Source organism: Chlorocebus sabaeus, chromosome 17, assembly GCF_047675955.1.
Source record: "Chlorocebus sabaeus isolate Y175 chromosome 17, mChlSab1.0.hap1, whole genome shotgun sequence".
NCBI lineage: Eukaryota > Metazoa > Chordata > Mammalia > Primates > Cercopithecidae > Chlorocebus > Chlorocebus sabaeus.
The window spans coordinates 4,664,833-4,687,905 of record NC_132920.1 but is presented as its reverse complement, the minus strand read 5'-3'; the positions used below and the strand labels follow the sequence as shown (position 1 = coordinate 4,687,905).

At 45.0% G+C, this 23,073-nt stretch overlaps 1 protein-coding gene across 1 annotated transcript in view; it reads right to left on the bottom strand.

Annotated features, from left to right (window-relative positions):
- Positions 1–21,578, bottom strand: part of CDYL (chromodomain Y like) — a 174,440-nt gene extending 152,862 nt beyond the window's left edge. Inside the window, exon 1 of the mRNA XM_007973803.3 lies at positions 21,174–21,578. Within this exon, the coding sequence (XP_007971994.1) occupies positions 21,174–21,197 (24 nt within the window). The 5' untranslated portion in view covers positions 21,198–21,578. The remainder of the gene's footprint in view (positions 1–21,173) is intronic.
- Between the last annotated feature and the right edge of the window lie 1,495 nt (positions 21,579–23,073).

Below are 23,073 nucleotides of genomic sequence, written 5' to 3'. Positions count from 1 at the left end.
ATTGAATAATTTATTCAAAAGGACAGATAAGCAGAATTCAAAGAAACTAATGGCAACCACAAGGTCAGACACAGAATCTGTATAGTTCAACACAGCAAAGTAATAGCAAATCCACGTAGAAAAATCTCTCATACGAACTAGGTACTAAAAATAATACTAATAGTAAGCCAAGAAGAATGAGAAACAGCAAACACTAAGAATTCCAACCATTGTAGTAATAACAAAATTAAACACATTAAACTGATAAAAGATGCCACATTGGAGGGTTAAAATCTAGTTATATGGTGCTTTCAAGACAAAGTTCTAAACAAAACCAAACCTTTTTAAATAAAAAGGGAAGGAAAAAGATTCGACTAGTAAATACTACCCAAAATTAGTTATTACAGCAACATAAACAAATTTTAAGGGAAAAATTCATTAAGTGATGAGCACTACACCTTAATACAATAAATGATCATGAATTTGTATATATCTAAAGCCTAGGCTCAAAATATACAAAATATTTATTGACAAACCTATAATCTTAGGAAACCAACTCATCTGTGCCAGTTAATTAAAAGATCGGGCCAGAAAAAAATGAAGGGTATAGTAAATACTTGATAAAAATACATTTGATATATATGTATATATATATGAACCCTGAACAAATATTTAAATCTAATCCCAATAGAAAATCTTTTACAAAATCACAAGAAAAAAACTTTTCACTTTAGAAATGTAAATGTTCTCAAATCAAACAAAAATCATTTTTCGGTTTTCATTTTATATACTTTTTGGCCTTTTAGACCTGTGAATAAATATCCTAGTCAAAAAATAAGTAGGCCAGGCACAGTGGCTCATGCCTGTAATCCCAGCACTTTGCAGGGCCGAGGCAGGTGGATCACATGAGGTCAGGAGTTCCAGACCAGCCTGGCCAACATGGTGAAACCCTGTCTCTACTAAAAATACAAAAATTAGCCAGGCGTGGTGGTGCTTGCCTGTAGTCCCAGTTACTCGGGAAGCTGAGGCAGGAGAATCACTTGAATCTGGAAGGCAGAGGTTGCAGTGAGCTGAGATCATGCCACTGAACTGCACTCCAACCTGGGCAACAGAGCAAGACTCCATTTCAAAAAAAAAAAAAAAAAAAAAGTGAATGTATTTTAAATACATTTCAGAAACAAACAAAATCTAAAAGTGAAAAAAATGAAATTAAGCTTACAAGATGCAGCAAAAGCTACCATTAGAGGATAACGTTCATTGAAGAACAATACGAGCTAAATGTTCAATTCAATGAGCTAGAAAAAGAACCAAATAACCTAAAGGCAGAAGGAAATAAAGAACCAGAAATAATGAAAGACAAGGATGCGACAGAAAGAACCAAGACAAAAACTCATTCTTTAAAAAAAAAAAAAAAAAGGAAAAAAAAGAAAAAAAATACCTCTAAGAGAAAAGGTACAAAAAAAATGAGGCAATCTGAATCATAGATCCAGCAGAGATGTTTAAGTATCCTAAGAATCTTCTAATACAAAAGATATTAAGCCATAATTGATTCAAGAAATAGGACTCATCAATCAGTAAGATCAAACTCTCGATGGATAAACAAATAGTCCACCTTCCATCCAAAAAGGCAGCAGAGGCTGAGATGATTTTTTAGGCGAGTAAAACACAAACCGGAAAAAAAACAGAATATCCAAAAATTCTAAAAACTGAGAATAGAAAAAAATATTAAGTTGTGTCTTTCTCTTTCATGTGACTAATTGTAACAATGACTAGGAAAAAAACTATAGCAATGTACACAAAATGACACATGTGACTAAGCAGGGTCACATTTATCCCAGAAATGTAAGGATGGCTCAACATCAGAAAATAAAAATAAGGGTAAAACAACAATCTGCAATAAATGCAGAAACATATTCAATGGTCATGATTTAAAACTCTTCACAAGCTAGCAATAAAACTTTAACCAAAAAAAAAAATTTCTTTAAGAGCATCTAACAAATATTCACAACTTTTATTTAGCAATAGAATTTTACAGATCCACTCTTTTGGAATCAGAAATAAAACAAAAACGCTTGTTGTTACAACTTACATTCAACACTGTACTTGACGGTCCTAGCCAATTCAGTAAAATAAATAACAGGTACTGTAGGAGTTTGAAAAGAAAAAATATGGCCGGGCGCGGTGGCTCAAGCCTGTAATCCCAGCACTTTGGGAGGCCGAGACGGGCGGATCACGAGGTCAGGAGATCGAGACCATCCTGGCTAACACGGTGAAACCCCGTCTCTACTAAAAATACAAAAAACTAGCCGGGCGAGGTGGCGGGCGCCTGTAGTCCCAGCTACTCGGGAGGCTGAGGCAGGAGAATGGCGTGAACCCGGGAGGCGGAGCTTGCAGTGAGCTGAGATCCGGCCACTGCACTCCAGCCCGGGCTACAGAGCAAGACTCCGTCTCAAAAAAAAAAAAAAAAAAAAAAAAAAAAGAAAAAATATGTAACTATCCCTATTTGCACAAGATACAATTGTCTACATATAAATCTAAAAGAAACTACAGTTTTTAAAATACCAAGACAGTTTAACAAGTCTGCTAGATATAAGATCAGATATACATAAACAGCCTTTCTATGTACTGGCATTAACCAATTGCTTTTCCATTAACGAGAACAACAACAACAACAACAACAACAAAAACCTCTAGTTTCTAGGAATAAATCAAGAAATGTTGTGCAAAACTTTCAAAAAGTTCCTAACAAAACATTCCTGAGAGAGAGGGGATACGAGTACGGGACATGCACCCCATGCTCTTCGATGCAATCCCTTCTGGCTATCTCAGGAGATCGTTCCAGCCCCTGTCCCTGCACTCTCTCTCTCTCTCTCCTGGCCCTTCCCTTCCCGAGCTCTTTCCCATCACACAACTACCATCACTCCTCTGTCTTTAAGCAAACAAACCCAGGAGCCTGCCCAGCACTCCCAGTTCTCTTTCCATGAAACTCTTCCCAGGAGTCGCCCATAATCACCACTTCCAAATCCTCTCTTCCCATTCTTTCATGAGCCCATGCCAGACTCCAGTCTCCATACTCCACCAAAAGAGCTGCTGCCAAGTGGCCTCCACGCTGCCAAATCTAACAGCCAATTCTCAGTCCTCAGTAGCACCAAACACGGTGGGGCTCATTCCGTCCTTGAGGTTTTCTCCCAGCGCGCCACCATCTCTTGGTTCTCCTCCTCCTCTGGCCACATCTCTTCTCAAGTCTCCTTTACCGTGTCTCTATCTCCCCCCAAGCTCTATGTGATGACGGCTACAGAGCCCCCAGGATTCAGACTTCACATCTCTTCTCTACTTACGCTTACCTCCTGGATGATTAAATGCACTCATGGCTCTAAGAACCAAGGATATTACATGGATAACTCCTAAAATTCTCTCCTGCCCTAAACTGTAATCCTGTGTAGTTCACAGTTGCCCAGAACCTCCCGCTAGATGTCTAAAAGGAATCTCAAACTTGACACATCTAAAATCCAACTCCTAAATACCTACCCCCACCAGCCCTGCCTGGCAATAAAGTCAAAGCTGCGCCCTACACATTAACCCCCATCTCAGTAAATGGCAAGCCCATTCTAGTTACTCAACCCTAAAAACTCCAGGTCCCTTCCATTCCTTCTGATTCCCTGACATACGATATTCAATCCATGGTAAATCCTGCTCAGCAATACCTTCAAAATATCCCCGAAATGCAATCAACTCCTCACCACCACCCAATGCCACCACCTGCATTTCAAACCACCACCCTCTTTTGCCTGGATTATTCTGCCAGCCTCCTAGTTGGTCTACTGGCTTCCTTTTTAGTCTCCCTCCAATTGCCCGGATAGCATCTGGCATAAACTTTAAAATAATTTAATGTTATTACATCATTCCTTCATGGCTTCCCATCTTACTACAAATAAAATTCAAAGTACTTCTTAGCACATCTATGAAGTCCTAAACCTCATCCACTGTTCTCTCCCTTGGTTTCCAGAGACACTGGCCTCCTGTCGGCCTCACTCCAACCCTAGTCCCAAATGTCACCCTATCAATGAAGCTCTCTCTGATTGCTTCACCTAAAAATAACACCACCCCCACCAGCCACTAGCTCTCCGATTCTCACTAGACTGTTGCCACCACTAGAATAAAAGCGACTTGAAGGTGGGTGGGCAGTGGCTTGAGGGGTCATGCCCGCTGCTATATCTCCAGTGCCACAGATTACTCCATGAATGTGATGCAGTACCAACCCCAGTCCAACAGGGTTTCTCACGTAATCAACATGATGATTCCAGGGTGTAGACGGAAGAGCACACCACCAAGAGGAGCGAAATTTGGCAGAAAAGAAGAACACAATGAAGATATTTGGAAGGATGAGTTTCCAAGACTTACGTAAAGCCATGCCAATCAAGCCAGCGTGGTATGATTCGGGAAAGACACATACCAATTCAACGGAAGAAACTGCCCCACGCATGGATGGAAACATCCATGACAGAGGTAGCAAATAACGGGGAGAGATGATTTAATAAACAGTGACTATGGATTATCCATGTTTCAAAAATAAGTTGGACCCTAAGCTCAGGCTACACACTAAAAACAAACTATAGGTAGGTGAAAGTTCATACTGTAGAAAGCAAAATATTTAGATGAAAACATAGCAGACAATGATCTTGGGGTAGGAAGGATTTCTTAAACAAAAAACGAAATGAGAGAAGCCAGGCGCGGTGGCTGTAATCCCAGCACTTTGGGAGGCCAAGGTGGGTAGATCACTTGAAGACAGGAGTTCGAGACCAGCCTGGCCAACACGGTGAAACCCTGTCTCTACTAAAAATACAAAAATTAGTCGGGCATGGTAGCATGTGCCTGTAGTCCCAGCTACTTTACTCGGGAAGCTGAGTCAGGAGAATTGCTTGAACAGGGAGGTGAAGGTTACAGTGAGTCAAGATCGCGCCACTGCACTCCAGCCTGGGCAAGAGAGACACTCGGTCTCAAAAAAAACACACACACACACACACACACAAATTGAAAGAAAAATTTGACTACATTAAAATGTCAGATTTCATTTGGCAAGTGAAATATAACTATATTATTGATTTTAAAAATGTTTTAAAAGGACAAAGCCATATATCAGAAGATATTTCCAATATATATAGTAGCGAAGATTAGAACCTATTACATACCAAGATCTCCATCAAATCAACAAGGAAAAGGCAAAATCAAAGTGATCCAATGATGTACAATGTTGTCATATAAAATTCTACAATTCCTGGCCAGGTGCGGTGGCTCATGCCTGTAATCCCAGCACTTTGGGAGGCCGAAGCGGGCAGATCACAAGGTCAGGAGATCGAGACCTTCCTGGTTAACACGGTGAAACCCCATCTCTACTAAAAATACAAAAAATTAGCCGGGTGTGGGGACGGGCACCTGTAGTCCCAGCTACTCAGGAGGCTGAGGCAGGAGAATGGCGTGAACCCGGGAGGCGGAGCTTGCAGTGAGCTGAGATCGCGCCACTGCATTCTGACCTGGGCGACAGAGAGAGACTCCACCTCAAAAAAAAAAAAAAAGAAAAAAAAGAAAAAAAAATTTATACAGTTCCTTCCTATTACGTTATATTTGTCTTCTGCTAAATACCATGTATACCATTCTATGTTTATGAAATAACTGTTACCTGTATGCATCCACTCTTCTATCTATATTTATGCAGAGCTTTCTAGAATGATGGTCTTCTGTGGTTCGTAGCTGTTAGACCATGGATGCAGGGGATGGGATTTTTTTTTCTTTCTTTCTTTGACGTTTCTTTGCTCATTAAACACGCACAGGGCCCTGACATTATGTATATCCCACACTAAAGTAATGAGACCACGTAAATGCTAGAAATTCAGAGAGCCTGCCTGCCAAGTGGATGTCAGCTAGGTCAAGCCAAGATGTCAGAGGCCAAACTCTCAGTTCAGAGCAGCTGTTGACAACAGAATATCCTCAGAACCTTCTTCTCTTTTAGGACTGCCCTCTGACACAGTGTTTTGAATATGCTCTATGGTGCCAAATCTTCACGCCCTAATTGAGAAACAGATTTTGACGTGAACTAAAGTATTTCCATGCTAGACGTCTAGAGAGCGAGGCTGATGATACATTGTAAATCAAAAGTGATTTCTCACACACAAAATGAAAGATCTTCGCTAAAAAAATTCATCACTAGGGCCCCGCCTTGTTCCCTCCACCTCACTGATCTCAAACGTCCTGATTTCTGCATCTCTCTGAGCCTACGGAATCGGTTATGCAATGAAGAGCGCTACTGATGACAAAGATCACATGATGCTTTCTCGATTCTTAGGAATGTTAATGCTGGCCACTGTATATGAGTCTTCACGTTGGTTTTGGAAAGCTTCCTCCCTTAATGTATTCTCCAAAGACGTTACGCTTTGTTCTGTTTCTCTAAGAAACACTAACAAGAGATGTTAAATCATCACTTTGTACCCATCTTTGGGGACTAAATACTCAAATTCTCTTCCAAAGTGAGCACTTGCTGATGTGTGTTGGACCAAATTTTCAGTTAGCCTACTTGGACAAATCCAATCTCTGATATTTTCTCTGTTTTTATCAGTGTTTTGTGCTTCATTACAGACATGTGCTTAACTTGAAATCGTTAATGACAGTCAAAAATTGCTATCCATGATGATGCATTAAATCCATTCTTCCTGCAAATTTGCTTAACCTCGTACAAAGCTTATTAATTTTCTATCCTATCATTAGTCACTCATTTTTGGGTTCATACAAAAGATTTCCAAGGTGCTGTACACAGGAAACCTACTGGCTGCCTTTGAAATTACAGGTAATTAGCTGAGCCTTCCTATTCTACTTCTATAAGCTACATTAGAAAATGTCATTGCTTTAGTCACGCCTGCTCTATGTTCTGCTTAATGATCCCACGTATGATGACCAGGGGAAAAGGCAGATGAGGAACTCAAATGTCCGCCTACATTCCAAAAGAGCTTCAGAAATTATCCTAACTCAAGTCCTCACACCAAGAAAAATGAGGATTTTGCTGCTGCTGTTGTTGTTAAGGTCATTAGTATGTGTCTTGGAGAAAAATAACATCTAACGCTCTCAAGTAAACCCAAAACCATAGCAGTAACACCTCCTGAACTCTGACAAGCTTTTCTATAGCACGCAAAAGGTCACTTACACGTAATATTAAGTCCCACTGTTAACTGCTCACTAAAAATTTGTTAAGTAAAAAGCTGTCTTCATATTTAAAAGGTTTCACTAGTATTATATTATTTATAAACTCAAGGCTTTCAAATACCACCACCCATAACAAACACAGGATGCTTACTGAAAGAGTAAATAGCTTCTTGCTAATACAGCATGTACCCAAAAGAGGTAACTGAGGAGAACAGCAAATCCTCGTATATGCTTGTTGCTTTTTCTTATCATTATCAACATCCACACACCACCAGTCTAGCAAAACCCTGACGGGATGATGTCCTCAATGATGTACGGCAGGAGAGAAAACCCATTCTCCAGCAAGGATGAACAACCCACAGGGAAGGGGAGCACACAGGCGTAAAGGGCAGTCTCGTGTCATCTGAAAGGCGATTTGTTTTAGAAAAACAGGAGGATTTTATTGTTCACCTCATGTCTTTCATTAAGAACAGGAAACTGCACTTCTCTGAATGGTTCAACTCCACATTACTCCATGGAGTGTTGCGGGGGCCCTACCCAGGGGCAGGTGAGAAGAGTAACACCCAGAGTAGGGAGTAGGTGGGAAAGAGCCAGACAGGGCCAAAGACATGAAAGCGAGGGAAACAGAGCAAAGCGATTTGGAAAGAACGCTGAATCCAGAGTTCAGGTACTGATTCTACAACCATTTTTAGTGGCAGGTGCTTCTGAGGCACATGGCCCCTCAAAAGCTCACAGAGCACTGCAGAGCTCCTCAATGACTGTACTGGGTAGTAGGGATTTCAGTTTGAATCACTGGAGTTCCTGCCCACTGGGATTGGGGTAGATGCCTAGGACAGGGAGGCTGCCAGGGCCAGGGAACCAGAAATAAAGCTGGTCCACAAGACAGATGTAGTGAGGAGGGCCCACTGTGCCCAGAAATGCCACTCGAAGACAGATGTGCAACTGAAAACCAGGAGCAGTCGGGCACGGCAGGTCACGTCTGTAATCTCAGCACTTCGGGAGGCTGAAGAGCAGACTTCTTGAGCCCAGGAGTTCGAGACCAGCCTGGCCAACATGGCGAAACCCCATATCTACTAAAAATACAAAAATTAGCCAGGCATGGTGGCGCACACCCACGGTCCCAGGTACTCAGGAGGCTGAAGTGGGCAGATCACCTGAGACCAGGAGATGGAGGCTGCAGTGAGTGGAGATCATGACCCTGCACTCCAGCCTGGGCAACAGAGCAAGACCCTGTCTCAAAAACAAACAAAAAACACGAAAACCAGGAACTTCTGCATGTAGCAGTATGGCTCGGCTATTCCTGGGACACAATGTAAAGCCAGGAGGAGCAGCGCCTGGCCAACCATGTAGCTACAAGACAGGGAGGGCTCTAGCTCACACAGCTTCACCTTGAGAGACAGGGCCAAAGGAGGCTGGTCCACCTGGCACAACGGAGGAAGCAGCAACATCCTTCATCCCAGGACAGCAGAGCAAAGCCAGCGGGGGTCCCAACAGGTGGGGTGGGAAGGGGGCTGGCTGTTTCGCAGGCAGATCACAAATTCCAGAGAAACACGGGTCACTCTAGATACGAATTCCCCACTTCTGCTGCTGAATGGTGGTGGGGAAGCACAGAAAGGATGGGAATTTCCAACCTACTCACAGTTCCCATCCCAGTGACCCAGGAGAGTGAGGGTTCAGGAGTATGGTGGGGGAGGGGTGGTGTTCCAATCTTTTGGGAGTTCCTGACCCACCTTCAGGACCTGGGGCACACTGACTTCCTTATTTGCCCCGAGGGTTCCTTTTCAAACTCTAAAGGAAGCACTTTTCTTCACAGAGACCTGCTCCACTACTGAAAAGCCCTTTTTTTTTTTTTTTTTTTTGACAGAGTCTCTCTCTGTCACCGAGGCTGGAGTGCAGTGAGGCGATCTCAGCACACTGCTAACTCCGCCTCCCGGGTTCAAGCGATTCTCCTGCCTCAGCCTCCCAAGTAGTTGCGACTACAGGCACTACCACGTTTGGTTACATTTTTGTTATTTTTAGTAGAAAGGGGGTTTTACCATGTTGGCCAGGCTGGTCTTGAACTCCTGGCCTCAACTGCTCCTCCTGCCTTTGCCTCCCACAGTTCTAGGATTACCGGCGTCAGCCACTATACCCAGCCTGAAAGACTTCAACAGTTCGCCGAAGTCCAAGTCATGTCCTTGCCCACTACAGAGCTGAGCCACCGGAGACCCAAACGAAGGACCCTGAGCTTTCCTTTCAGTGGAATGATGACTGCAAGACCCGAATTTCCGCCAGGCGCGGTGGCTCAGGGTGGTAATCCCAGCACTCTGTGAGGCCAAGGTGGGCAGATCAGTTGAGGTGAGGAATTCGAGACCAGCCCCCTGGCCAACGTGGTGAAACCTCATCTCTACTAAAAATACAAAAATTAGCTGGGCGTGGTGGCGCACGCCTGTAGTCCCAGCTACTCAGGAGGCTGAGGCAGGAGAATTACTTGAACCGGGAGGCAGAGGTTGCAGTGAGCCCAGATCGCGACATTGCACTCCAGCCTGGGCGACAGAGCGAGACTCTGTCTCAAAACAAAAAAACAAAAAAAAAGACTTGAATTTCAGAGCAGCCTGTCCCCAGTCCCACCTTCATGTCTTTGGTCTCTCCCAGCTACCTTTCTGTCAAAGGTGAGGGGGCACTGTTGCCACGAAGCTGCCCAGCTCAGGACCACGATTTCTTTTCTGTTGACTTTCATCAGGTTCCTGGGCAAGCTGAATGTGTCTGGTCTCAGCACTGAACTTCTTCTGCCAAGGCAGACGCATGCGCTTCCACAGGACCTCATTTCCAGGATCTTTTCAACATCCTCTCTACAGTCACTGCAGCCTCTTCATTTTTAAGCAGCCCCAATCTAGAGCTACTTAGGAAGGACTGAGGAGTGCACATTTAGATACGTATCTAGCAACTGAATCAAGACTTTTTCAAAAAGCTCATTTATGAGCAAAAACCAGTGGTGCTGCAGGACGGCGTGCCAAACGATTCTGAGGGAACTTTTCCTCATCTCGGCGCACTCTGAAGAAAGGGCACAACAAATCAGTCTAGGGAGCACCTCCCCTCAAACACACACCTACTTCTTTGCATCCCTAAAGGTGCTAATAAAATAATCACTCGCCTCTTGCTTTAAGTTCCAAAGCTCATCTGCATATGAGAGAGAAGTTAGAGGACTAAGAACCCCAGAAGCTTGTCCTGCTGGGAGAGTTGGCTACACCCTACCTCACACGCCTGAGGTGTAAGACGGTTGAAAACTTCCCTCTGGACCGTGCAGATGAAAAGCCAGGTAACACAAACACAAGTGGGCAGCCATTCTTCTACTTCCAAGGCCAGAGCTCTGCAGAGCCATGGCAAGTGCAGAAGCCAGGGTCAAGAATCAGGACAGGAGGAATGAAGCCTCAACTCGAGGGACCTGGCAGATGGCTGAAAATCAGGTTAGAGGGACACAGCTGGACATGTAGACAGTAAAACTCAGGAAAGGGGGAGGAGAAAAAGGGTGGAAACTCCCCGGAAGACACGGAGTTTTCCAAGGGTACTTTGGTCTAGCCCACGGACAGGGAGCAGTTACGAAGCAGATTGCTCCTCATTCCAACAGGGACCCTACAAATGCTCCCACAGCCAGCTCAAGGCAACAGCACCATCACTTTTTTTTAAAGTACAGAGAATAAACAGGGAGACTCGAGACAAAAACTACGAGTACACCTTCCCTTGAATCCCTAGCAATAAGACGACTGCAGACAGAAAACAAGTAGTTTTTAATCTTTATTGGTGAAAAACAACTAGCAAAACAAGCTTTTAAAATCTTTTTTGAACTACTTAATTCAAATCCTATTTACATTTCACCAAATGAGCTAATGCCTCCTTTACCCGGCATCATTATGGAAGATAGCACGGTCCGTCTCTGCTTCTGAAGCCGGAGGGCACACACACAGCAAGAGACCAAGGGCACACAAGGCCAATGATCCACAGCTCAGCTTCCTGAAACATCATCCTGAATCAAGGATCCATGGACAAGAGTTCCTTGGTAAATATGTTTAAAATATTTCATATTGAATCCCAAAAATGGTATGGACTACACGGTTAACATCACAAAACATGTAAGGTAACTTGAGATTTCAAACAACAGGTCAGGCTTGCAAAAGCCATTTCTTGCCCACTCCCAACTCCAGCTCCTTAGGAGAATACCTGCTGACTCCTCTGCTGTGAGGAGGACTCGGGTGGAAACGACCACAAAATTTGCATTTAAGTTTACCATAAAAGTAGACTTCCTTTTTTTCACTTACACTTACATAGCAACACTTTTTAAAAACCCTTCTTGAGGGAGGCTGAGGCAGGCAGATCACGAGGTGAGGAGATCGAGACCATCCTGGCTAACATGGTGAAACCCCGTCGCTACTAAAAAAATGCAAAAACTTAGCCGGGCGTGGTTGCAGGCGCCTGTAGTCCCAGCTACATGGGAGGCTGAGGCAGGACAATGGCATGAACCTGGGAGGCGGAGCTTGCAGTGAGCGTAGATCGCGCCACTGCACTCCAGCCTGGGCAACAGAGCAAGACTCCGTCTCAAAAAGAAAAAAAAAACCCTTCTTGATAGCTCTTCGTGACATACACCTTTTCTTTCATAAGCGTGCCCTTCACTTGCTCTAGGAGGTGCAGGACTGGCCCCACAGAGACTGTTACCCCAAGACTGGGAGTGTCATCACCAGCTACCCTCTTCAGCGAACTTCATGAGCAAACTTATTAACATCAACTCACCGGCCTCTGGCAGAGCTTTTTCCTTTACCAAATAACCTGTTTCTAACATGCTGAAGACGCCAGTTAAGTCCGAGTACATAATGCCTAAAGCAAATGTCAACAGTCTCCAAGAGAGACCCAGAGCTGTCGTCTAGCGTGCACGGGGTGGTGGATCTTTTTGCAAACTAAGATGACTGTGTTTGTCCTGGTTCTCAGATACGCTACAGAGCTGGGGTGTCCACATTAGTTACATGCTATTAACAAAATAAGAGAAGCTTCTGTGTGCGACTATGTGACGCCCTGAATTCCTCAACAGTAAACTACTAATGAAAAATGGGTACAGATGAAAAATGGATACATTTTAACCAAAGAACATTCATGATGTGCAGTCAACATTGTTGGATTTTATCAACAAACACTAGGAAACTACCAACATAGGAAACTTCACATAGCAGAGGGCCTAATACAAATGAGACAAAAGGTAAATAAAACAAAAGACATTCTCTAAATATATCGAAGCTGACTTCTCCACAAAAAAGAAAGTATACTATACAGTCACACGTTGCTTAACTACGGTGATATGTTCTGAGAAATGCGCTGTTAGGCAATTTCACTGTTGTGCGAACCTCACCAAGTGAACTTACACAAACCTCAATGTTGTAGCCTACTACACACTAGGCTGTATGGTAGAGCCTACTGCTCCCAGGTTACAAAACTGTACAGATGTTACTGCAATGAATACTGCAGGCAATGATAACACAACAGTAAGGACTTGTGTATTAGTCCATTCTCACACTGTTAATAAAGACATAACCAAGACCAGGTAACTTATAAAGGAAATAAGTTTAATTAACTCAGTTCCACATGGCTTTGCGGGGTGGCTCACAATCATGGAGACAGGTGAATGAGGAGCAAGGTCACATCTTACATGGCGGCAGGCAAGAGAGTTTGTGCAGGGGAACTTCTCTTTATCAAACCATGAGATCTCATGAGACTTACTATCAGGAGAACAGCACGGGAAAGACCCACTCCATGATTCAACTACCTCCCACAGGGTCCCTCCCATGATAACGTGGGAATTATGGGAGCTACAGTTCAAAATGAGATTTGAGGACACAGCCAAACCATATCCACTTGTGTATCTAAACATAGAAAAGGTACAGTAAAAATGTGGTATTATAATCTTATGGGACCACCATCGTAAGACCAAAGTATCATTATGTGGGACAAGATTATATATCAAGGCAGACAGAATAAAGATGTTGAACATTTTGCTTCAGAAGCAACTGTATTATAACTATTATAATCCATTTTCATAAACAGTCGCCTTGAAATCTACTGTTTTGCATTTTCAGTATCATTAGGTAAATCTCAAGTGTTGGTTCAAACCCTCAATCCCTGCTCATGCCACAAATTCCAAATCAAGCAGATTTCTTCAGATTCTGGCAATAAAAGCAAACATTACTCCAAAGGGCCCTCTCACTACAAATTAACTAGATCTTTAATAAAATATAACTCTCATTAAGAGTGATACTACATAGCACTTGTAGGAAACAAGCAAAATATCCCAACTGCCTCAGTAACTGCCCCCAACCCAAAATGATGACTAAATCATAAAAATGGAAAAACACCAAAGACTTAAAAAATGAATTGCAGATTAGGTAAAAACTCACCAGAATATTTCAAAGCAAAAAAACGTAATTACTGAAAATTAAAACTCAATGGTTGAATAAAATGGCAGATTAAACACAGCTCAATAGTGAACTATAGTTTAGATCCAAGGAAATACCTAAAATGCAGCACATAAAAAGAAAACAAAACACAAACAAGGAGATGGAAATGAAAGGGTAAAAGACAAGGAAGAGAGAATGAAATGATCCAATAGATGTCTACTTGGAATTTCAGACGAGTACAGAGAAGCAGTATTTGAAGACAAATTGGCCAAATTCATTTTCGAACTGATGAGGCACAAATTCAAAAAGCAGCACAACATATACCCACCTAAAAAATTAAAAATCACACAAAATACGCTGTCATATTAAACAAGAGGAAATCAAAGTCAAAGAGATGATCTCAAGAACAACCAGAGACAGAAGACAGATCTCCTAGAAAGTGTCTACACCTATGCTGACAACAGTCTCAGCCAGGTGCAGTGGCTCTCCCCTGTAATCCAAGCACTCTGGGAGGCTGAGGCAGGTGAATCACTTGATGTCAGGAGTTCGAGACCAGCCTGGCCAACATGGTGAAACCCCATCTCTACTAAAAACACAAAAATCAGCCAGGCATGGTGGTGCACGCCTATAATCCCAGCTACTTGAAAGGCTGAGGCAGGAGAATCACTTGAACCAGGGACGCAGAGGCTGCAGTGAGCCGAGATCATGCCACTGCACTCCAGTCTGGGCGACAACAGTGAAACTCCATCTCAAAAAAAAAAGTCTCCAGAATAGTGCAAAGGCAAGGCAGAAGACAATGGAGCACCATCTTCAGAATGAGAGGAAAGAAACGAACCAATTAACCAGTTTTATCTGAAATACTATTCTCTTTCAAAAATGATGGCAAAATAAAGACATGTCCAGATAATTAAAAAAAAAAACACACAAACCTAGAAACTTTTCCATCCATAGACCTTCACTAAAGAAATCTCTAAAGGATACACTTAAGAAAAAAAAGAAAATCCCAGAAGGAAGTTCTGAGATATAAAATGGATGATCTGATTGAAGAAACTGGTGAAGAAACTACTAAAGTCATAGGTGAATCTAAAGAAAGGCTGTATAAAATAATAATATTCTATTTGATGAGGGTTTTTTCATGGGCAATAAGAAAGCAGTAGCATGTGAGTTCAGGAATGAATGCACCAGGGTTCAAGGATTGTAAAATCTTCACATTGTCAGAAGTGCCATTAAATATTGACTATCTTTAGACTTCATGTATGCATAGTTGCAAAATTAGTCACTTAAAGACTAGAAACAGTATACGACTTCTAAACCCAAACAGTGAGGTTTTGATATGGTTTTACTGCAGGTTGTGGCAGAGGACAGTTCGACAAAAATAATGTCAAAGTGGTCCATGGAGGGCAGCCACAGTTAAGTCTTAGTTCAAAGGTCTCAATGCTGTTTTTAATACTTGCTTTGGGTCCTATATCCATCTGAGAATCAGATGAAAGCTCTTGATTCTCTCCCCCCTGAAATATGCTCATATGTACTTGTACAAATTTTCATAAAATTCTAGTTGAGGTTATAACTGGATTTAAAGTCATATCTAGACTTGTAATAGGCCCTCCCCAGACTTCCTGGAGAACATGAACCCCAAAACCTTGCCCAGCTTAAAAGGCTGAAGAGAATTAAGTTTGTGTGGGAAACAGTGAAATTCTCCATTCTAGAATTAAAACCATGTAAGGAGATGAGGAACAAAATGTAAAAGGAACAGCAAGAGGCATGATGCTTAGGGGAGGAGGAACCTGGAGGTAAGCAAGGAGTCAGGAATGGAGACTCATTCCTGTAATTCACTCTTCCATTAAAGTAACTCAACAATTATGCAACGATTGCAATATTTTGAGCTGTGGAAAATAATGACCAGAAAATGAATCTGAGCTTTAAAGCACTTCCATTCTAGTGGACAAACACGCCAGGCAATCAAGACAGAAAACAGAAATTACAACACCTTTAGCTAACTACTTGATGTTTGTAATATTCCCTTCCTGGAATTACTCAGTTAACAATTAGCAGTGGGTCAAGGAGCCTGCAGAAAGCAACAGTACGGTCCACTTAGAGCTCCTCTTCTGCCAGGCAGATCCCCAATCCACCCCCACCCACCTCCATGCATAGCCTAAGGGTCTGAAACACAGAAGGGCGTATCCAGAGGGTCCTAAATCCACCGGCATTCCAAAAAGAAGCTTCTCGGAACATAAGATTCCGGTCTCCATCCGAACACTGAACATTATAATCTCGTGGTTTGGGTTCAAGAATCTGAATTGAAAAAAGACCCCAGGCTGGTCCTGTTCCACCTAGGAGAGCTCGCAATATAAAAACTATCACTCCTTATTTACAAAAGAATTCATTTCAGACCTGGCTTTGTGAAACACAGTTATCCAAAACTGTGAACCAGAACAATGCGAAGAAAGTGTTGCCTACATACCATGAAAATATTCTCCGTGGTTAAAATCATTACAGAGCATGAGGGAAAAGTCTACGATTCTTAGATATCACAGCAAGAATGAAAACACACTATTCTGGTACACAGGAATTGAAAGTAGCTCAAAGGAAGAGCACATGGGAGGTCTCCACACTGTTGCTGGGGCAAATGAATAAATAATATTCTCAGCAACTCACAGGAAAAAGAGCATTTAAGATAGGCTATTTATTTTCAAAACACACACGCATGTTTGACCTCACTGCCTCACTATCAACTCCGGAAGTCAAATGAACTCTTTTGCTTTCCTAATTTTGGTGATCCCAATCTTTTCAGATAGCGACACTACATACAACATATGCTGACTTAGCTTGGCCAACATCCATGAAAGGTGTCCTGGTCTCTGCGACTTCCATTTGAACTACAGATTGAGACTTTATTCATAACTGCTTTCGGTCAACATATGTAAAAGCCTTGTGGTGCACAGGAGAGAGTAGGAATCTTATCCCAAAGTAGGAAGAAAGATTCCAAGGACCAACCTTCCCCTGCAAATCCTGATCATCCCTTCAAACTAACCAACTTTAAAACAATTTTCTACACACCAGATACGAGTTCGTTCTTAAAAGCTTACTTCCATTTTTGAAAATGAAAATATAAATATTCTCTCAGAAGGTCAAGACTAATCATTGAGAACTTATTGAAATTTAAATTAACTATTACAGGAGTTCTCAAGGGAATAACTCCACATCTACTGAGGAAAAAAGGAATTAAGACATACAAAAAAAGAGAATGCTTATTCCATTTTACTACAGCATACGTTCCTTATTCAGTCCCATATGAACAAAGTCTTAAGGTGGTTACCTGACTGCTAGATAAATTAAGGTCCTCTTGACCTCACAGCTTTCTCTGGTGATATAATCAATTTATAGAATATTTTCAAATCCTAAATCTTTAAGAAGGGAAAACAGGTTTGGTTTCATGGTTTGAGAGTTGGGTGCTTTTTTTCCTCTTTAAAAATGGAAAATGTTTTTTAGTATTGCTTTTACATGCTAATGCCATTTAAGCCTCAATTATTTAGTTGTCATCCTCCCTATTTTACTGATGAGAAAGTTTAGGAGAGATAGTTAAGTACAAGACAAGTTACTTAACAAGCTTCTAAGAACAAGGGAAGGCCAGGTGCAGTGATTCATGCCTGTAATCCCAGCACTCTGGGAGGCCAAGGTGGGCAGATCACTTGAGGCCAGGAGTTTGAGACCAGCCTGGCCCACATAGTTAAACCTTGTCTCTACTAAAAATACAAAACATTAGCTGGGGAGCGGGGGAGGGTGCACGTCTGTAAACACAGCTACTCAGGAGGCTGAGGCATGAGAATAGCTTGAACCCGGGAGGCAAAGGTTGTAGTGAGTGGATATCAAACCACTGCACATCAGCCTGGGAGACAGAGCAAGACTCTGTCTCAAGAAAGAAAGAAAGAAAAGAAAGAAAAGAAAGAAAAGAAAAGAAAGAAAAGAAAGAAAAGAAAGAAAAGAAAAGAAAAGAAAGAAAGAAAGAAAGAAAGAAAGAAAGAAAGAAAGAAAAGAAAAGAAAAGAAAAGAAAAGAAAAAAGAAAGAAAGAAAGAAAAGAAAAGAAAAGAAAAGAAGGAAGGAAGGAAGGAAGGAAGGAAGGAAGGAAGGGACAGAGGAAGGGAGGGAGGGAGGAAAGCAGGGAGGAATACCACCCAGATCTTCTAGCTCTAAGTCTAGAGCTGGGATGAAAGTTAGAAATACCGTCTAACGTCCACATATCCCCAACCCTTGAGTAAACCCAGGTTCCTAAACAGACTATGACAGTTGATCACCTACTGTAGGTTATTTGCGTTTAACAAATAACCTACAGGGCAAAGACAGCCCACTGCCTATTTTTGTGGAACCTACAAGTTAGGAATCATTTTTACATTTTTAAGTGATTGGGAAAAAAAACAAATGTGTATTTCATGACACACAAAAATGATATAAAATATACTAAATGAATTTTACTATCCATAAGCAGTTTGAGACACCGCGCACATTCATAAAGGAGTCTACGACTGCTTTTGCACTACATGAAGTGAGCTGAGTGGTTGCAACAAAGACCATAATATAACCCACAAGTCTAAAATATGTATCATCTGGCCCTTTACATTAAAAGAGTGATGTAAAGGATGTTTGTCTTTTCGTGAAAACTATGAAGTTCTAACCCCTGCCGCATCAAAAATTTGTTTTTCTTCAATCTGAGCTGCTGGAAAAGTAGGGAGTAAATCTATTCTATCTTTCAACTAATAGTAACTCTTCAAATTTTGCAAGGCTCATGCTCTACCCATCTTTTCCAGGATCTGTTCCTTTATTTTTTGTTCACAAAGCCTAGTTTCAATAGCCATTTAAACATTTACTAAAGACCTATTACTACATACCAGGTTCCATGCTAAGTATTGGAGACATTTCTTTTAGGCGAGAAAACCAAGGCTCAGCAGTTGGGTAACTCACCCAAGTTCCCAAAGTTACTGCAGACCTGTCCTCCTACCAGACCATGTGAGTTCAAAGAAGCAAGACTTTGCATTTCCTCCTGTCAATACATCCCTCTAGATTCGCGGAGCTTGAGGCCAAATATAAAACTTCTATTTCAGTTTAGGCAGAAATGGACAAAACAAGGCAACTAACATCCCTTGACTTGGCCACAAAAAGTATCTTAGTGTCTTTCCCAGCCTTGTCAGACGATCGTGTTCATTTACAATTGCGTATCACTTCTGCCCTACAAATTACTGCCTTTACGAAAACAATAGACTACAACTATACCTTTAGAAACAAAACCAGGTTTCAGGGAGGCATTTTCAGCCAGTTACAATACAATCATCATCACTTACTGGGTGCTTGCCATGGGAATTTTAGGGTGGGCTTTACATATGTTCTCATTTAAACTTCATAGCTCTATAAGGGAAACACTGATCCCAATTTCACAGATGAGGAAACTGAGCTTTCAAGACTAATTTACCCAAGTTGACAGAGTTGGAAGTCACTAACTGGGTTGTCTGACTCCAAATCTAGGCTCTCAACTGCTATGCAAAACTTTCAATGTCAACTTTCAACGGTAACATAGTCACAGTGTTCAACGTTAACACAGTCACAGTGTTGCCTACAAGTAAAGGAAAAGTTAAAAATTTTGCCTTGAGAGATACTGACCACTACATATTTACTACACATACTTAAATTTATTATCTGTACTATACTTCTATAATACCTTTTTCCAAAACTAAAATAAAACCCAGAATCAGAAGTTCAATTGTGCAGGGGTATCATTTCTTTGCAATATACTTACTTCCTCCCCAATACACACTCTTTGAAAGCATGAACCATTCTCATACCTCAATATTTCCCTGTGAAACCTCCATATGGCAAGCATTCAATAAACGTTAAATGAACACAGACTTAGTACAAAATGTTACTCATTAATGACTTCTGTTAAGAATAGAAACCTGAATATACAGAATAAGCGCAGAAGAAACTAACCTTAGTTCATAATGTACTGGTGTGAAATGTGCTGTCTTCAGAATCATTCTTATACACATAGGATACAACTTACGTATAAGGTACTACTCTCATCCACTGATGGAACTGATTATGTAATTATACTCATAAAAGCACATGCCAAGAGTGAACGCTCATGACTAAACAACCAAAGAATGATCTAATGTAGAAACTAAAATCCCCCATACTCTCATGCTATGTACTTCCCCGCTGTACAGACTTCACCTGGAAGACCTCAACCTCAAATATCCCAGCTTCTATTTCTGTGTCTTCCAGACAGACAACACTTTCCTTCCTAGAAGGAAAGCTCCTTGACAACAGGGAGATTTTTCTTCTTTTACATCCTCAAATGACCTAAAACAGTATCCTGAATACAGTGGGGCACAGCTAATGTGTAAAATGGTTGAAAAGAATGGAACATTTCCAGTACCAGCTAAGGTATACTGACCACATACAATGTAAGGAGAAGCAACAACCTTACCTTTAATTCTACAGAAGGCAGCTTCCTCCTGAGAACTTTTGCAAACACTTGCTCTTAAAAAGCACCAAAAAAGTTGCCAGAAGACTAATATCGCAGACAACAAAGCTCTACTCTATGCCAACAGCAATAATACGCCCATAAGAGAAGACAACCGAAAGGATCCCTGGGGCCACAGGGCTCTACTTGTTATAGATGTTTCCTTTAGTCCCTCAACACCCGGGTCCCTAAACGCATCATAAAGGTGACTCTAGAGAGTCTTCCCAAGTTTTAAGTCTCTCAGGAACTTATTTATAAATACATGTGAAACAAGACAATCATTTACCCAGAAGAACAGAAAGCCTTCCAAACTTCTGTACTCCCAGGAAGTCTACTTTGAAATACGTCAAAAGAAGTTACATGGAGACATACAAAACATGTCTTAACGATCCAAATTGGTAACTCTCAAACTGGAAGCTGGTTTAAATCCATCGACCATAACTTACAGTTCTGGCTATGCCCTTCTCATTTGCAACGCTGCGGCGCAAATGAATGACGGTGTATCAGCGTTAAATTTAAATTTCCTGGCTCTGGCCACAACGCTAACCTAATTAAAGCATGTGGTCAACGTTTAGCATTTTCGGTGCGAGATTTTGCATCGCTTTGGCGAACAGCAAAGTCGAAAGCGTTTGCACTGGTCTTCTCCTCGCCACCCCCCGACCGGGGGCAAAACCCTCTCGCAAATGCTTTATTAAATGGTCAAGAACCCCCCCCCACCCCACCCCCGCACCGCCCACGGTCCCCGCCGAGCGGCAACGGGGGCTCCACTTCCATGACCCACGCCAAAAGCACTTTGAGCTCAGTCTGAGCAAGTCACTTGTGTCAGCACCACTTCCCCACGGCCGGGACCCCCCCCCCCACCCTACGCCCGGCAACTTCAGGACCCCCCGGCCGGGGCCCCTCGGAGCGAAGGCTCGGGCTCCCTTCACACACATTTCCCGTCCAGCAAACTGCGGCCGCGGCGGGGGAGGGGACGCGGCGGGCGCGGGCGGCTAGCGGGGCCGTCGGGCGGCACGGCCGGGCCGGGAGGGGCGGCGGGCGGGGGGCGGCCCGAGGCCGGGGGGAGGGGAGGTACCTCGTACAGCTCCTCGGAAGCCATGGTGGGCGGCGGAGTTGCGGGCGGGAGGGGCAGGGTCGGGGCGGGCGCCGGCGCCGGGCGGCCGACACTTTGTTTCAGTTGGGTCCTGCGTGGCCTGCGCTTCCTGCTCCCGCGGCCGGCCGGGCGCTGGGCACGGACGAGCCTCTCGCACTCCGCGGCCAGTGCGGGCCGGCGGCGCGGCGGGGTTGTGCGCAGGAGCAGCTGCGCAACGCGCCCTGGGCGCCCCGCGCTCACTCCCCGGCGGGCCGGCTCGGGCTCGGGCTCATCGCGCCCCGCCGCGGGGCCGGGCGGGCTGGGGCGGGCGCGGCGGCGTGCGGGCGGCGCGGCCGGATCGCGGCTCCCCTCTCCGGTGTAGTGCAGAAAGCTTCCTACTTGCGACCAAAAAACCTGCCCCGGCTACTGAGCATGCCCAGTGCGGCCGCCCGGCCCGGCGGAGCCGCGCTCCCGCGCTCCGGGTTTTCGGGCCGCCCGCGCGGGAGGGGCGGGGCGGCGGCGGGGCGGGGCAGCCGAGGGGAGCAGTGGGCTCCACTCGGGGCCGAGGCGGGCGGCCGGCGGGGCCGGGAGCGAGCCGGCAGGAAGGGGAGGAGCGGGGCCGCGGGGGCGGGGCCGCGAGCGCGAGGGCGGGGTGGTGGGCGGGGCTCCGACTTCCCCAGTCCAGCTCGCGGGGTCGGCTTGGCCCGCGGCACCGCCCCCCGGCCCTACTCGACGTGGGCGCTCGCGGCCTGGCCCGGGGCAGGCGGGGCCCGGACCTCGAAGTTCGAGGCGTAGGGTGGTCGTGTACACCGGGACGGGCAGCGACGGACCCGAGATGAGGCAGGGAACCGTGCGAGCGAGCCGGACCGCGTCTGGAGCCCACCGCCCCGACGGCGGTCTACCGCGCGCCTCCCTCCAGGAGGAGCCCAAAGAGGCGGCCTCCGTGCGCCCGCCCGTCCGGGGCCGGGCCAGCCCGCAGAGGGCCGGCGGCGTGGCCAGGTGGAGCACCCACCCTACCCCATGCCCGCCCCGCCGGCCGCCGCCAAGACCCGGAGCCCGGGCCGCGCGCCCCGCGGGGTGGCCCGGCGCGCTCTGGCTGGCACGCTGGCTCGGCGGCAGGCCGGGGGTGGGAGCCGGGCGCGGCGGAGGGCGGCGCGAGGGCGCGGCTGCCTCCGCTCTGCCCGCAGCTCCCCCCACGCCAGGCCTCCGGGTTCCTCTTGGAGCGTCCGCCTCCTCCGAAGCTCAGCGGGGAGGGGACGGAGTCTGGATTCCCGGGAGGTCCGGGTTCTAATCGAACGAGGCTGTCAATGGTAGTTCCTTTCGCGGAACGGTGTGGACTATACGACAGGCCCTCGCTCAGAACAGCGGGGGCTGGCTCGCGCTCCACTTCCCAGGGAAGATCTACTGCCAGGGCACACCTGCCGGGCCCTGGACGTGCCCCATCGGTGGCGAAAGAAGGGGCTTCCTGGCCCAACTCCCCCAGACAGCTGGCAACTCCGAACCCTCTGGCCGTGTATGCGGAACTTCCCCACGGGGCACTGCGGAGGCATTAGTTCACCTCCCCCAGGCCCTGCATGGGGAAGCCCTCGCCAGTTCCTCCATGTCTCCCCGGGCATCCTTCGGGCCGCCTCACTCCTCCGTGCTCCATCTCGCTCCAGTTCCTAACCTACCTTGGAGCCACCAGGCTCTTCCCACCAGTTTTCTTCCTAAAGCCCTATTTGTTTGTGCCCCCCAACAGCGTTTCAACAACCATGGGGCGTTTTACAGACCCCGCGGTTTCCTGCCCTCCCCATGCCCAGAAACAAGCACCACGCCGACCCTTAAGTGACTGCGAGTCGAATCGCCGTTCCCCTTAAGCAGTGCTTCTACCTGCGGTCCCCACCTTTTGAAACAAACTCCCAGC